General features: G+C 30.4%; 3 protein-coding genes across 4 annotated transcripts; all 3 read left to right on the top strand.

Annotated features, from left to right (window-relative positions):
* The first annotated feature begins 290 nt into the window (after positions 1 to 290).
* On the top strand, positions 291 to 5,279 carry LOC130677302 (uncharacterized). The gene is made up of 4 exons (XM_057484004.1): positions 291 to 553; positions 618 to 3,623; positions 3,689 to 3,768; positions 3,830 to 5,279. Exons 1-4 carry the CDS (start codon positions 434 to 436, stop codon positions 4,842 to 4,844), a joined length of 4,221 nt encoding a protein of 1,406 aa, XP_057339987.1. The 5' UTR covers positions 291 to 433; the 3' UTR covers positions 4,845 to 5,279.
* Positions 5,280 to 5,862: 583 nt separating this feature from the next.
* On the top strand, positions 5,863 to 12,107 carry LOC130676869 (alpha-protein kinase 1-like). 2 transcript variants are annotated; one of them, XM_057483366.1, is made up of 6 exons: positions 5,863 to 5,930; positions 6,069 to 6,417; positions 6,488 to 7,874; positions 7,941 to 8,108; positions 8,169 to 9,432; positions 9,496 to 10,660. In XM_057483366.1, the coding sequence occupies exons 2-6, from the start codon at positions 6,371 to 6,373 to the stop codon at positions 9,555 to 9,557; spliced, it is 2,928 nt and encodes a 975-aa protein (XP_057339349.1). In that variant the 5' UTR covers positions 5,863 to 5,930; positions 6,069 to 6,370; the 3' UTR covers positions 9,558 to 10,660. The 2 variants fall into 2 exon arrangements, 1 of the variants encoding a protein (XP_057339349.1); XR_008991509.1 differs by adding an exon at positions 11,695 to 12,107 and having other exon boundaries at positions 5,869 to 6,417; positions 9,496 to 9,926.
* Positions 12,021 to 14,070, top strand: LOC130676874 (sodium/potassium-transporting ATPase subunit beta-2). The gene is made up of 5 exons (XM_057483381.1): positions 12,021 to 12,203; positions 12,989 to 13,249; positions 13,312 to 13,514; positions 13,582 to 13,861; positions 13,945 to 14,070. Exons 1-5 carry the CDS (start codon positions 12,071 to 12,073, stop codon positions 14,046 to 14,048), a joined length of 981 nt encoding a protein of 326 aa, XP_057339364.1. The 5' UTR covers positions 12,021 to 12,070; the 3' UTR covers positions 14,049 to 14,070.
* Positions 14,071 to 14,574: the final 504 nt, after the last annotated feature.

Below are 14,574 nucleotides of genomic sequence, written 5' to 3'. Positions count from 1 at the left end.
ACATTTAAAAATTTTAATAAAATTAATTTTAATTATTAATAATAATTCATATAAATAATAAATTTATATATTTATTATATTTTTCATATATTTAAATATAATTTTAATTAAAAAAAAAAATCTTATGATAATTTACCGACAGTTTGAAATTAGTTTTTAATAATTTTATTTTGTTATTAAAAATGGCGTAATTGTAATAAATAAAAAAAAATGTTAAATAAAAAAAATATAAATTTAAAAATTCTAGTTAATTAAAATTATAAATTAAAAATAATGTCGCTGGGTTTTTATTCCGCCGCCATTTTATGTCAGAAAGAGATAAAAAATCTAACCGTTGTTTTGTTGTTGATATAATTATTTTATATATATAAATATATATTTATTTATTAATTAAATTAATTAATAATAATAAATGTATAGGTAATTTATTAAAATGTCTGTTTATGTGACAGTTAATCCAGTATGTGTACGTCGAGAAAAAAGTTTGCTGTCAGATCGTGAGCAAATAAAAAAATTCGAACGTGAACGTCGTCGGAGGTTACGTATTGAGCAGGTAAATTATTTTAAAATAATTATTATTATTTAAAATTTAATTTATTTTATTTTATTTATTCAAGGTGAGGCAGCAGTCAAAAGACATATCAAGTAATTTATTAGAGCGTACGAAAGATATCGCGCGCAAAGAATTGGATCAGTTGGAAAAAAATAAAGATTCTGAGCTCCGGCGTATGCACAATAAAAAAATAAATGAAATACACCAGCGGTATCAAGATGAAATGGATAATATTGGATTAGCACATGATTCTGCGACGATCCAGCCCCAGTCTCAAGTCATTTTGGAGGCTGAAAAATATAGAAATAATGTTGCGGCTGTCGAACGTGCCAAGGAAGCTAGTCAACTGATAAATCATAAAAGAAATGAACCTTCCGCTGCTTCCAAACAGCATCAACGATTACGGAAGGTCCGTGAGGTTGAAAATGTAAGATCAGCTATTATTTCAAGTCTGCCGGCTAAAGCAACTCGTGATCCGCCAGTAACTTCAGTTAAAAAACGTAAAACTGTTAAAAAATCACCAGTCAAAACCAGAGTTAAATCCCCACAACAAGTTATCGTTGAGATACATCAAGAACAGCAGGAATCAGAGGATGATATTAGCCAACCAGCTGATACCGTCGCAAATGAATGTCTCTGTGCTGATTGTTGTACTTGTATTTACTCAAAGCAAAGTGATTTTAAATACAATCCTGATGATTATCGTCAGCGACCTCATGATCATGTTGATTTAGTCAGTACTACATCAGTCAGTGATGATTCTTCATATTTTTCCGACATTCCTCCACAAACTACATCAATACCAACTACTAAATCTACTACCAGACCAACTACGAGTTCTAGAAGCAAAACTCCAGGGACTCGTGATAATTCAAATGTTGTTGAAAGAATAATTAGCGTTGAAGGTGAATTAAATGCTCAAGATGCTGCTCGGGAAGTTGCAAAAGAAATAATTACACAGAGTAATGATAATGTTAATAAATCCAGACGACGTGGTGCTGATGCTTTGCTCAGGGAAAAAGTTAAACGTGATTACAATAATTTAATTAAAAATTTAGACACTTTGTCGCGGGAAGAAAAAAAATTAAAAGCTTCTAAAATAAATGACGCTGAGATACGAAAATCTAATGAGTATCGGGAACGAGATCGTGGGAAAGCTCAAGCTGAGTTGAGAACAAAAAGAATCGAAAAAGCAAGACAGAAACTGATGGATCATGACTTGGATGCAATTTTACCGGATCAACGACAGAATCAAGTGGCTGAAAAAATAATAACTTTGCCGCGTAATAAAAAAACTTCAAAGTCTCCAGTTCGAGCATCTTGGGAACTTCCGGTTTCTGATCCTCAAGATCAGATTTATCCAAAAAATCAAGACAAACGTAAAGAATCATCACGTGACGAACAAATTTTGGAAATGTTGGAAAAAGTTGAGAGACAAAAAAAATTATTGCTGTTAGAATTTGGTGCTTCGTTGCCAAATGATATTTTTGACGCCAGCATGACTCCACTTTTTAATAATATCAGTAATAAAAGTAAAACTGTTGAAGATTCGACAGATCAATTATCAAAAACAGTACCAGCACCAGTACCAATACCAGTACCAGAATCATCACCAGCACCAATACCAGAACCAATACCAACAAGAAAAGCTTCACCTGAAATCCAAGTAATAAATTTATCCAACGCGTCAGATAAAAAAATAAAATTACGAAAAGACAAAATAAATAAAAAAGTTAAAGCTTTGGATAGAAATGAAATAGCTGTCCAGACATCTAGGCACGAAGAAGAAGGCAAAGACAAGAGTATCCAAGTCGAAATATCACCAGAGAGACCATCAAACCAAAAAAACATTCCCGATCCAGTAAATACGTCGGAGAAACTCGAGTACGTTGAGCCGATCGTTACAATTATAACTCATCCAGACACACCGAGCAACAGCGACCTGTCACGTCGTAGCATTGTCATAAATGTAGGAAATGGTAAAATCCAAGTGAGCTCACCATCTAAGAGCAAAGATCCCTCTCCTAAAATTCGTCCATTATCGTCCAGTGGAGTTGAATCTCCTACCAAAGAGTTGCCTTATAATTCAGCGCCAGCTTCTCGTGTCACTAGTCCGTCACTGCGTCAAGATTCAAGTTCTCAAGACTCTCTAGATATTAATGACAGCAAACGAAATCACCGTCAACATAAAAATAAACAAAAAAAATATGAAAAAATAAAAAACAATATTGTTTATGAAAATAATTCACAAGCTTCTTCATCGTACGCAAGTCTAGCGGCAATAAAACCAAGTTCTAATTTATCTGTTCTCAGTAATATTACTTCGATACTTGAACTATTGGACTTGTCAACCAATGACAGTATTAGAAATAAATTTTCGGCCCTAAATATATCACCGGTCTCGACTCCAGAGACTCCATCACCTAGAATAATGAACGTACCATCAAATATACCCTGCCCTGAACGTATTGCTAAAATTTTAGAGTTTAATGATCAAGTTGATACTGATGACAACACTCTGTCATTGATAAGCCGTATGTCAGAGTGTCCATGTGGTAGCGCTAATTGTCAGCAACGTAAAATGTCTCAAGACCCAATAGAGCTCTCTGACTATGAAGTTGAACAGTTGAGACGATACCAGCAAGAGCAAGAGAAATGCATTCAAAAAATTAATAAACTGGATGCTCTTATTGACCAGAATCGCAACCAAGCTGAGACTAATTTTTCAACAAATTTACATAATATCAAGCAGATGACAAATGCCGTTCGGAATATTCAATCAAAAATAAGTTCAACGGTACGCGAAAATCTGAATTCAAATAAAGTTGATCCAGCTTTTGAATCTACTACTCCAGTAACGTCACCTGTTCAACAAAAAATAAAAGTAAAGCCTAAAATAATTAGCAACGAACCGGCAAATTATGATCTGAGTAAATTTAAAAAATTTAAACAATCAAAAGATAGTAAATCTGTTTCTAATGATGACAATATGGTCGCTAAATTATCTCAAGAAATTTTGGAGCAGAGCAAAAAAGTTGAGGGATTCAAAAAACCGTCACCACCCAAAGAGGTAATTTTATATTTAAAAAAAAATTTTTTTTAATTTTTTAATGACATTTATTAATTACTTAACAGGGAAATGATTTTGTTCGAATGCTTGCTGATTTACCGCAAGTTCCAATGGAGAATGGACATGACGTAGAAGCCCACGTCAGGTATTTTTACTAATAATTGAATAAATTAAAAATATATTATATTGGTTTTTTTTTTATTTAGATTTCCAACAAGACCAGTGCTGCCGCATGATTTATCAACAATTGAAGAACTGGATACTCCGGATACTGGAAACCAAAGCCAGAGGAGTGTAAGGAGTCCGGGAAAATTGATAAGAGTTTTATCTCAATCGGCTAATACGCCGCAAAATCGTCTGGTTAACGGTAATGATTTGAATACTAAAAATAATTTTGGTATTTCTGATAATTTAGGTCAGTCGTTCAAAGACTCTGAGAAAGAATTAGAAAAAAAATCGTCAAATGAAAATAATAAATTAACACCATCATCATCATCGTCGTCATCGCTTGGTATTCTGAGTATTCCAACTTCAAATATTTTGACACCCGACGATCATGATAATAAATCAGTGGTACCGTTTAATAAAGTTAAAAATTCAAATAAATCATCAGATTCATTTTTAATAAATTGTAGCACAAGAAATTCAATTGAAAATATAAAAAGTGATAAAATAACATCAACAACAACAACAAGTAGCTCTCATAGTTTTTCGGGTTTTTCTGGTATATCAGATATTTTGAGTACTCCAGTATCAGTATCAGATACAGACATTGGATCACCACCAGAGAAAATGGAAGATTATTTGATGGGTTTAGGTCTTGCCTGGCTGATTCCGATAGCACGAAAAACTCAACAAGCAAGTGCGTTGAGTTCCTCATCAAATTCCGATATAACGATTGCTTTAAAACGAGTAAAATCACCATTTAAAAAATCATTAGTTAATGGTAATTTAGCAACTAATTGGACTTTGCCAGGATTCAGTGACGTTTCGTCAATTTCCATAAAAGAAACGACGACAAATAAAAGTACTGAAAAAACAGTGCTGATGAAAGCGCGTACATCAACACCAAACATTCCGAATTTTTATTCATTAAGTGAAAAATCAAGTTCAACAACGAAAACAACAACCACTAGCACAAGTTCTACTGGTGGTTTTAGTTTACCTGAGCACAGCGACAGTGTCATTGCAACCAATTTATCAGTCTACCTCAAGACTTGACTTAATAATCAATTATTATTTTTTATATCAATTTATATAGACATCAAATTAATAAAATTATCTATTATATAAAAATATTTTTTTTTTTTTTTTTTTTTTATAATCACCAGTCAATTGTCACTTTATCATGGGAAAATATTGTCACAATTAAAAGTTAATAAAAATTTTTTATTATCGTGCTGCAGCTTTTACTAATATTACAACTTAAATTACAAAGGAAACTGAATGCGTGTGTAAGATTCATTTATAAAATTGCTAAGTTTGAACATGTCAGTGCGTATTATAAAAGATTAGGTTGGTTAATTTACAAAGAAATTCATTTGAACTTTAATCAATTATTTGAATCAAAATTATAGTTTCTGTTTGTTTTGTTACGTAGGGGCAATATTAGACAAGATTACTTAAGAATTCCATAATGTTGATCAACAATATATGAAAACTCGTTTTTAATTCATGGAATTATTTACCGCCAGAACTAATGACAATACAAACTTTTATATAATTTACGATTGCTTGTTTTTTTAAATCATTTTTTGAATAATGATTAATTAATTAATTAATAAATATTTTTGTTAAAAACTGTAAAACGTACATATGTATATATTTTAGATTTTTTGTATTTTTTTATGATACTGAAGTTAGAAGACGTCTGACAGTTTTTAAATTTTTTTAAAAACGATTAACTATAAAAAAAAAATATTTTGAAAAATTGCACCTACATTTTATTAAATTTTCTACATGTGTATATTTTTAGTTTTTTTTTTTTGTAATTTATTTGTTGAAAAAAAAAATCCGACAATTTGTAACTGTCTGCTAAGTTCAGGATCGTATTTTTTTTATGGCCCTTAGAGAGCTACGGCTCTAGGATCAAATAAAAATATTTATCAATTAAAATTTTTTTAATTGTCATTAACAATAAAATTCAAAAAAATAAAATTCCGTTATGCGAAAATAAAGGCGCGTTTCCAAGTTTGAATTAAAAAAAAATAATTCGCGGCTACATGAGTAGCGGATTTATAAAATGGCCATTACGGTATTTAGCATACGAATTACGCGACTTGACAAATAATTATTATTTATTATTAAGTGCGTATGCTAATTAATTAGTTATTTATTTATTAATAACTTGCAAGTATTATTTATCTCCATTGGAGTATAAAATTACCAGACAATACTTTAGGTATTTGTTTTATTATTTTATTATTTTTTTTTTATCCCCACTAGTGTGTCTTGAAGCTTGAAGGTGATGGTCGTAATACGTCCATAGCCAGTAATTTATCGAGTGTTTAATTTTTATTTTCAACCAAATTTCATTATTTTAAATTTATTTTTTTAAATATATATATATATATTGTTAACTATACAAGTATCGAATCATCAACAAGCATATTCCTGATAGTCTCCGATCACCATAATCATCATCACTTATAAATAATAATAATAATAATTATTATTATCTTTATTAAACGCGTCTTTGCGTTTAAATAATTATCCTCGGATTAAGTGAGTATCAATGTTGTCTGGCAATGGTGTGTAAAGAGAATGTCGTGTCATGGTTTGGAAACTTGTCCAGGTAATTAATTATTTTAATATTTATTTTAAATTAAATTTATAATTAAATAAATTTTTTTGTTATTTTTCAGTCATAAGAGAATCGATATTATGTGCACATTATTAAATATGTGCCTGCCATTTGAAGTCCGATATCTGGGTACTTGTATTGAAGATCGGGGCAAGCGTGACTACAATGATTTACGTGATACTGAGCATCATGCTAATAATCCTGCTGATTTAGCAGAATTAGCAAATCTCGGTGGTGTTACTGACACACGTGCTCGACGTAAACTGGTTCTCTATGTAGCTTTACTTCATGGATGCAATTATGAATGTGCCAAGACATTTTATAAAAGTCTTGCTAATTTTGATACCCAAGAAATGGCTAATTCATTGGCCAATCAGGACGAACCACTTGAAGAATTAATTCTTTTGTATACAATGGCATTAAATCATCCGGCTTTTAGTTATGATCAGAAAACAACATTTGGTAATATATTTTTGAAATTAAAGGAAGAAGAAGAATCACGTATTAATGCTAAGCAAATAAATAGTGGATATAAACCGGGATTACCACCAGGATGTGGACCTTGTGGATCTAATGAACGTTTGTGTGATCAAGGATTAGATGCTGGGGGTATGTCAGGTATGATGCCACCACCGATACAACAGCAACACCAACAGCAACACTATGCTGATATATTCCGTGGAAATCCAATGGTAGCTGGTGGAATCCCACCAAATATGTCAATGCCACCACCACCACCACCAGGACTTTGTTTACCACCAGCAGAACAAATTATAAATCATCCACAAAATCATAATCCAGCTCAGTATCTTCACTTGGGATTCCCAGCAATTAATTCGATAGGACCCTGGACTGGACAAACTCCAATGATGATTGGAAATAATCACCATCATTATCATCATCATCAAATGATGTATCATACTGCAGCACCCAGTGGTGATATGATTGTTTATCCTGCATCCCCATTGGTTAGTCGTCCATCTTCACCGGTTTCAAATCATCCACCACCTCCTTCAAGATCACCACCAAGTCGCAGTGATTCACCAGGTCGTCGCAGTATTCGTTCTTGGTCTATTGAAGAACGTACATCTAATGCTAATCAAACAAACACAACCAGTACTACAACAAGAAATGTTACTTCATCAAATCAATCTGGATCTGGATCAAGATCTGCTCCTCCAGTTACACTTACTCCAATGACTACACCAACTTCTGGTGCATATTCACGTCACAACAGTCTTACTCCCAGTACCAGTACTAGTACAACATCTTCAACTTCATCTATTAAAAATAATAATAATAATAATAATCCACCAGCTAAATTAAGATCTCCTTCAACATCAATCACTGGTACTGCTCCAACAATAAACAATGACACTTTACGTGAAACCCTCGGCAAAGAAATGCCAAATTATAAAGCCTGTCTGCAAAATTATTCAATGGAAGAGGTAACGAATTTTTATTTAAAATTGATAATTTTTTATAGAGAAAAATATCTTTATTTTTATAAACAGATAAGAAGAATAAGTGACGAAGAACTGAGAGAAATTGGTTTGACACAAAACGCAGTAGGTCAGCTTAGAAATATTATACGTCCTCAAAGTTCAACTTCAACAAACGGCCAAAATCAAATCGACAAAAACAAAATTGATAATTATTCGGCAACTGAACAAACTGATGAGGTTAATGATCATAAACTTTAATCAATAATAATAAATTAATGAATTGATGAATTATTTCAGATTTCACAGCAGCAGCAAGAAGTTAATGAATTTTATAGTCCGAAAATTCCTGGACCAGCGTTACCATTTTTTCAAGATTTCCATCAGTCAATTCATCATCATCACCACCATCATCACCATCACCACAGTCATCTTGCAAATATTACTAGCATCAGACGTTACCAGACAATGCAGCCACCGCCGATGGATCCTAATCAACAGCTGTCTGTTTTTCCACCGCCTTCAGTGTACGCGACTCAGAATCCTTGCTATGCTTGTCTTACAGTTCCTGCTGCTGCTGCTACGACTACTGTCGGCATGCAAAATCGCTATCCCAGGTGCAATGCACAACACATGTACTGCGTAGCACAATTACAAGCATTGAGATTAGACGCAGACAGTAGTCGTCATTGTTCACAGAGCAGTAGTTCAGATGGTAGTACTGGTAGTAGATCACCACCAGGTACACCACCGGCAGTTTGGTCTGGCAACTCGACATTGATAGCAACCAGTACTGTCATAAATGAAAATACATCAGTGACAACAACAACAGTTACTGCAACATCAAATACTAGTGAACAGACACCTGGTACTTCAGTATTGTCTTATTCAACAGTTGCATTATCTCGGCAAAATACTTCAGCTATTCAACAACAGCAACAACAGCAGCAGCAGCAAATTAATAATGATCGCGCGCGAAGTATGAAAAAAAATCAAATGAGACCGAAAAATCAAATGATTAATGGAGTGACTAATAATTCAAGTTGTTCAGTATCACCTGCTCCAATACCACTATCGTCATCAATTAATTTATCAACACCCCCACCACAACAACAACAACAACAACAACAACAACAACAACAACAACAACAACAGCAGCAGCAACAACATATGTCAGGATTTCAATCAACGGGAAATCATCCAATAACATTTTTACCACATGGCAATCATCATTTTCCTGGTACAACACCAAGATTACCATTAAATAATACAAATATATATTCAACAAATTATTCCCACACTATTTATTCACGACCAACTGTAACAATGGCACCAGGATTTCAACCAACAACACCACAGGGTTTTCAACAAAATGGTGAATTAATTTATCAGTATCCACAACCAGGTACACCACCACCACCACCTCCATTACCACCTCCAGGAATAGTAACAGGTCTTATACCAATGGGTCATCATCAAAAAATATCATGCTACAATTGTGGTAGTAACAGTCATCTTGCTGTTGATTGCAAAGAACAAACAATGGAAGATCTTACCAGGCGAGGTAATTATTTATAATTATTAATTATTTAAATTCATTTTTATTATTATTATTTTATTATTTCAGCTCAATATCGACTGGATTTCACGATACCCAAACAATCTACAGACTGTCCCAATGATGAATAATCACCTAATTGACCTCTTTAATCTTTTAATAATATAAATAATTATAATTATTAATATAAAATATTAATCATCACGAGTGTGTTACAAGTGTTAGGGGGTAAGCTTTTATTTTATTTTTCGTTTTTTTTTTTAAATTTTAAATTTAGATTGTGTCTTAATAGAAAAGTGGGCGTGACTATCGTTTATATATATACGATTTATTTTTAAGAGAACAGTATCTCAGAACCTGCCAATTAATTTGTATTATAAATCAGCTACTAACGATCTGTAAATTTTAAAAAACAAAAATAATAATAATAGTGATAGTAGAATAGAAAAAAAACGAAAAAAAAAGAATAAAAAAAAGGACAAAACAAAAATAAAAAAAAAGTAATTGTATAATTGCTCATTATTTATCGTACTATCATTCAAGTTTGTAATTAGACTTGATTATTTTTTTTTCCGATTATTTTGTCGGCTTTAATCTTAATCATTAATTATTATTATTATTATTTTGTGTGTTGATTGCTTTAGATTTATAAACGATTGCAACGAATTTACGCTAATGGCCGAGTGACTTTGTTGTTGTTGTTATTATTTTTTCTTCACTTCAAATTTTAAAACATAATTTTTTTATCGAATTTAAATTGGCCTTTTTTTTCTTTTTTTTTTTTTACTAAAATTTGTATTTACTTTTTGATCGACTTAATATTAATTTTTTTGCATTTTTAAGTCTGCATAATAATCAAGTTTTTTTTTATTATCAATGAGCTTTGTTTTTTTTCTTTTTTCTTTTTTTTTTTTTTTTTTTTTTTTTTAAATCGGATCTTTTTTTAAATCGCGAGAATGTAAAAATAATTGACGTGTATAAAAAAAAATGATAACAATTATCCAGCAGAATGTACAGATAAATAAATTTAAAAAATACATATGATTTATTAAATTTATAATGTATTGTATGTACATACATATATTTGCAATATAACAATATATATATAAATAATAATAATAAATTTAAAAAAATAAAAAAAATTGTGATGTATTGCAATAGATTTGTAGACTCTGTTATCTGTGCGGATTTGAAATTTACAAAATATTTTAATCTTGTGTAATAAAATATTTATTAAAAACTACATTACGTATTTTTTTATTACTCATAACTTCTTTAGTGTTTTAAAATAGATTTAAAAAAATAAAAAAATTGGGATTACACAGCAAATGTTTTTTTTTTTTTTAAATATAAATATTTATATCAAGCAGCTTTTAGATTAATATTATTTTTTAATTTCATCGGAAAGTGTTGAAATAATTAATTATTGATAGATATTTAAATTAGGATTTTTTACTATTAAATTTGAATTTAAATATCTTGGAAAATATTAATCGTAGACCAATAAGATAAAATCGAAATTCGTAGTAAAAATTCTAAGCTTTAATTTAAGTCCTACACGGACTTTTAATCCCTGGTAATTTAAAAGTTACGAATTTTTTAAATTTTAAATTAAAATCAAAAACTCAAATTTTACATGTCAAAATTTAGCTCTTTCTATATAGATTAATATCCGGAAAACTAATGATTGAAACTTGAATAAATATGACTAAAAATCGTAGCAAAAAGTCTAAGAATCAAAATGAGCCCAAGAACGGCCTTCAATTTGAAAGTTATAAATTTTAAAGACATGAAACTAAAAATTAAAAACTTTTGTTTTTTATCCCGACAAAAGATATCGTCTTAAATAATTAATATTTTAAAAACTACTGACTGTAGACTTATAAAACATTAATAAAATTTGTTCCTGAAGGTCTTAGCTTTAAAATGAGCCCAACTATAGCCCTTTATCTAAATTTATTTTAAAGTTATTAACTTTTAAAATTAAATACTAAAATTTTTGCTCCAAAATTTAGCACTATCTATATAAATCGATACCTCAAAAACTATCGATCAAAACAAAATCAATTAAAATTAAAAATTGTAGATAAAAGTCTAAGCTTTAAAACAAGCCCAAGAAAGACCATCAATCTCAATTATTATACAAGTTACGAATTTTTAAAGATTATAATCAACTGCTTGTACAAAATATTATATTTAAAAATTAAAAAAAAAAAAAAAAGTCAAAGGTCCCTTAAAAATAATACTAGTATATATGGATATTTATAGATATTAAGATAAATAGATATGTAAAAATAAAAATAAAAATAAAAGAAATAAAGAGTAAATAGTTAAATAAGGTTTGCTATACTCTTGCGCAGTAGGGGATTATTGAAACTGACAATCATATCGATGTTATATTAAGTCAGTGTGTAAATGTGTGTTTACTGCGATTGCGCATTTTCTTCCCCCGATGGAAAAACTGGGACTGGGGTCTGCTAAGATCGCTCAATATTCATCCCCCTGGTCTTTTCGCGTCCACTATCATTCCCAGTAATACCTCTCACTGCGTCTTTGTCTGCAGCACCCGTTGGTTCCTCTTCAGACTAGAAAAGACTTTAACTTACTCCAGTGAAAAACTATTTAATTTTAAATAGACAATACCATGGAAGATAAGTCAAAAATCGATTCTCAATATTATACTCCACCACCAAAACTCGGTAAATGGGAAGCATTCAGTACTTTCCTATGGAACTCGGAAACTGGACAATTTCTTGGCCGAACTGGTTCCAGTTGGGGTAAGTTTCATTTATTTTCATATTCATATATATATTTTAACGGTATAATCAATATTCTCCTCAGCAACGCTCAATACTCGGGCGTTTTCTTCATAAAAAATCATCCCCAACCCCACCCCCACCCACTCACCCACTTTTTTTTTTTTTCCATTAAATAAATAAAATAAATTATTAATAATCAATTGGTAATAATTTACTCTTCTATTACGTACATAAACCGGAAATGTACCTCAAGAAATCAATAATCAGACAATTGGCTATAGAATTTCTAAGGGTTGATTTTAAGAACAAAAGAAAAAAATGTCTGTTTTTTATAAATTATTTCTATTTAAAATATTTATTTAAAGAAAAAAAAAATGAAATGAAACTATTACGCGAAGAAAAGATGTATATATATTCTATATATATAACAAGACATTGATCGTACCCCCCTTTTTATACCCGCCCTCATATATATAACTAGGTAGACATTTGAAACGCTAAATTAATTTAAAAATTAACTTTAATGCTCATACGGTAAAATATAATTGTTATATAATATATATGGAACGCGATAATTATTGGGTGTTAATTAATATAAATATATTAATTGATGCAAATGAATAGCAGTTAAATATTTATAAATATTAAATATGACAAGTATCTGGTCGATCAAGTGAATTGACATAATTTTGATCTGTGATCTCTATTAATTGTTTTCTGAGCTATTATTTATCCATTGAAACAATTAAACCCAATTAACTGTCGTATATATGTATGAAATGTATGTCATTTTATTATTTCAGCCAAGATATTGCTTTTTTACGTAATATTTTATGGAGTACTGTCGGGATTTTTTGGAGCGATGCTCGCTGTTTTCTATCAAACTCTTGATCACAGAGCACCCAAATGGCAAATGGATAAATCATTGATTGGAGATAATCCGGGACTTGGTTTCAGACCAATGCCACCCACGAGTAATGTTGAAAGTACTCTTATTTGGTACAAAGCCAGTAACAAAGGAAATTATGAAAACTGGAGCAATGCTATTGACAAGTTTTTGGAAGGTAAAAACTTTTATTTTTTTATTTTTATAAAACAAATTTTTATTTTCATTTATTTTATTTAGAATACCAACCACCGAAACCAGGCAGCACTGGAGTAGCTGGAGTTCAACAAATAATGGAAAATCGTGTTCATTGCGACTACGGAAAACCTCCGGCACCTGGAAAAGCCTGCGAAGTTGACCTAGAAAAGTTTACACCCTGCACTGGACCTAAACAGTACATGTACCCGGATTACCAGCCTTGCATATTCCTCAAGCTCAATAAAGTCAGTTCTCATAATTAATTACATTTGAAGAAAAAAATAATAATAATAATTTATTGACTTGTTGCAGATATTTGGTTGGCAGCCACAATTCTACAATGACACAGAAAATCTTCCAGCAAATATGCCAAATGACCTGAAGAATCGTATCAAAGGAGCCAAAATACGTAATCCCGAAGAGTTGCAGACAATCTGGGTATCTTGTGAAGGTGAAAATCCAGCGGATATTGAAAATATTGGACCGATACAATACAAGCCACGATCTGGATTCCCTGGTTTCTATTTCCCGTACACAAATAATGCTGGATATCTCAGTCCACTCGTTGCCGTATGGTTTGAATCACCAAAACGTAAGTAATTTTTATTATTACTATTGATATTTTTAATTAAAATTTTTTTTTTATTTAAATTTTTTTATATTTGATAATTATAGGTAACGTACTTATCAACATTGAATGTAAAGCATGGGCTCGAAACATTATTCACGATCGGGTAGATCGACGTGGCTCCGTCCACTTTGAGCTCATGATAGATTAAATACATAAAAAAATTTAAAAAATACTTAATTTATAAATCTCAGTAATTTTGCTAAGTCATCGGCAACTTAACAAACAACTTTGATGCTTTTATTTAAAAAAAAAAACGAAAAAAAACGAAAAAAAAAAAACAATCATTCTCTTTCTCTTAAATTTAATAAACTCATGATCTTCATTATCCAAGTCAACAATAATTATTATCATTATTATTTATTTATTATTTAAAATAATAATGCACAAAATTATTAGCAAGAGAATGATTGAATAAAAAAAAAATAATAACAAATAATATTTGAAATTAATTTAAAAATTTTTTGTACTTATTTGATGTTTCCATCACAATCTACTAGAGATTTATCAATATAATAATAATAATAATAAGAATAATATTAATGATAATAATAATATTAATATTCATTTATAGTAACTAGAGTTGAAATTTAAAAATAAAAGTATAATTGCTGATGATACATCACGCTTTTATAATGTTGCATCTGTGAATTTAATTTTAATTATTAATTATTAAT

This window comes from Microplitis mediator, chromosome 11 (genome assembly GCF_029852145.1).
Source record: "Microplitis mediator isolate UGA2020A chromosome 11, iyMicMedi2.1, whole genome shotgun sequence".
NCBI lineage: Eukaryota > Metazoa > Arthropoda > Insecta > Hymenoptera > Braconidae > Microplitis > Microplitis mediator.
This window is presented reverse-complemented; position numbering and strand designations above follow the sequence as displayed.

What these genes read in the sequence shown, in the direction of transcription:
- LOC130677302 (XM_057484004.1), top strand. Translation starts at nt 434, where the DNA reads ATGTCTGTTTATGTGACAGTTAATCCAGTATGTGTACGTCGAGAAAAA. An exon ending in GGAGGTTACGTATTGAGCAG is followed by an intron (nt 554 to 617) that starts GTAAATTATTTT and finishes TATTTATTCAAG; the next exon opens with GTGAGGCAGCAGTCAAAAGA. An exon ending in GACGTAGAAGCCCACGTCAG is followed by an intron (nt 3,769 to 3,829) that starts GTATTTTTACTA and finishes TTTTTTATTTAG; the next exon opens with ATTTCCAACAAGACCAGTGC.
- LOC130676869 (XM_057483366.1), top strand. Translation starts at nt 6,371, where the DNA reads ATGGTGTGTAAAGAGAATGTCGTGTCATGGTTTGGAAACTTGTCCAG. An exon ending in TGGTTTGGAAACTTGTCCAG is followed by an intron (nt 6,418 to 6,487) that starts GTAATTAATTAT and finishes GTTATTTTTCAG; the next exon opens with TCATAAGAGAATCGATATTA. An exon ending in GGAAGATCTTACCAGGCGAG is followed by an intron (nt 9,433 to 9,495) that starts GTAATTATTTAT and finishes TTATTATTTCAG; the next exon opens with CTCAATATCGACTGGATTTC.
- LOC130676874 (XM_057483381.1), top strand. Translation starts at nt 12,071, where the DNA reads ATGGAAGATAAGTCAAAAATCGATTCTCAATATTATACTCCACCACCA. An exon ending in CCGAACTGGTTCCAGTTGGG is followed by an intron (nt 12,204 to 12,988) that starts GTAAGTTTCATT and finishes TTATTATTTCAG; the next exon opens with CCAAGATATTGCTTTTTTAC. An exon ending in TATTGACAAGTTTTTGGAAG is followed by an intron (nt 13,250 to 13,311) that starts GTAAAAACTTTT and finishes TATTTTATTTAG; the next exon opens with AATACCAACCACCGAAACCA.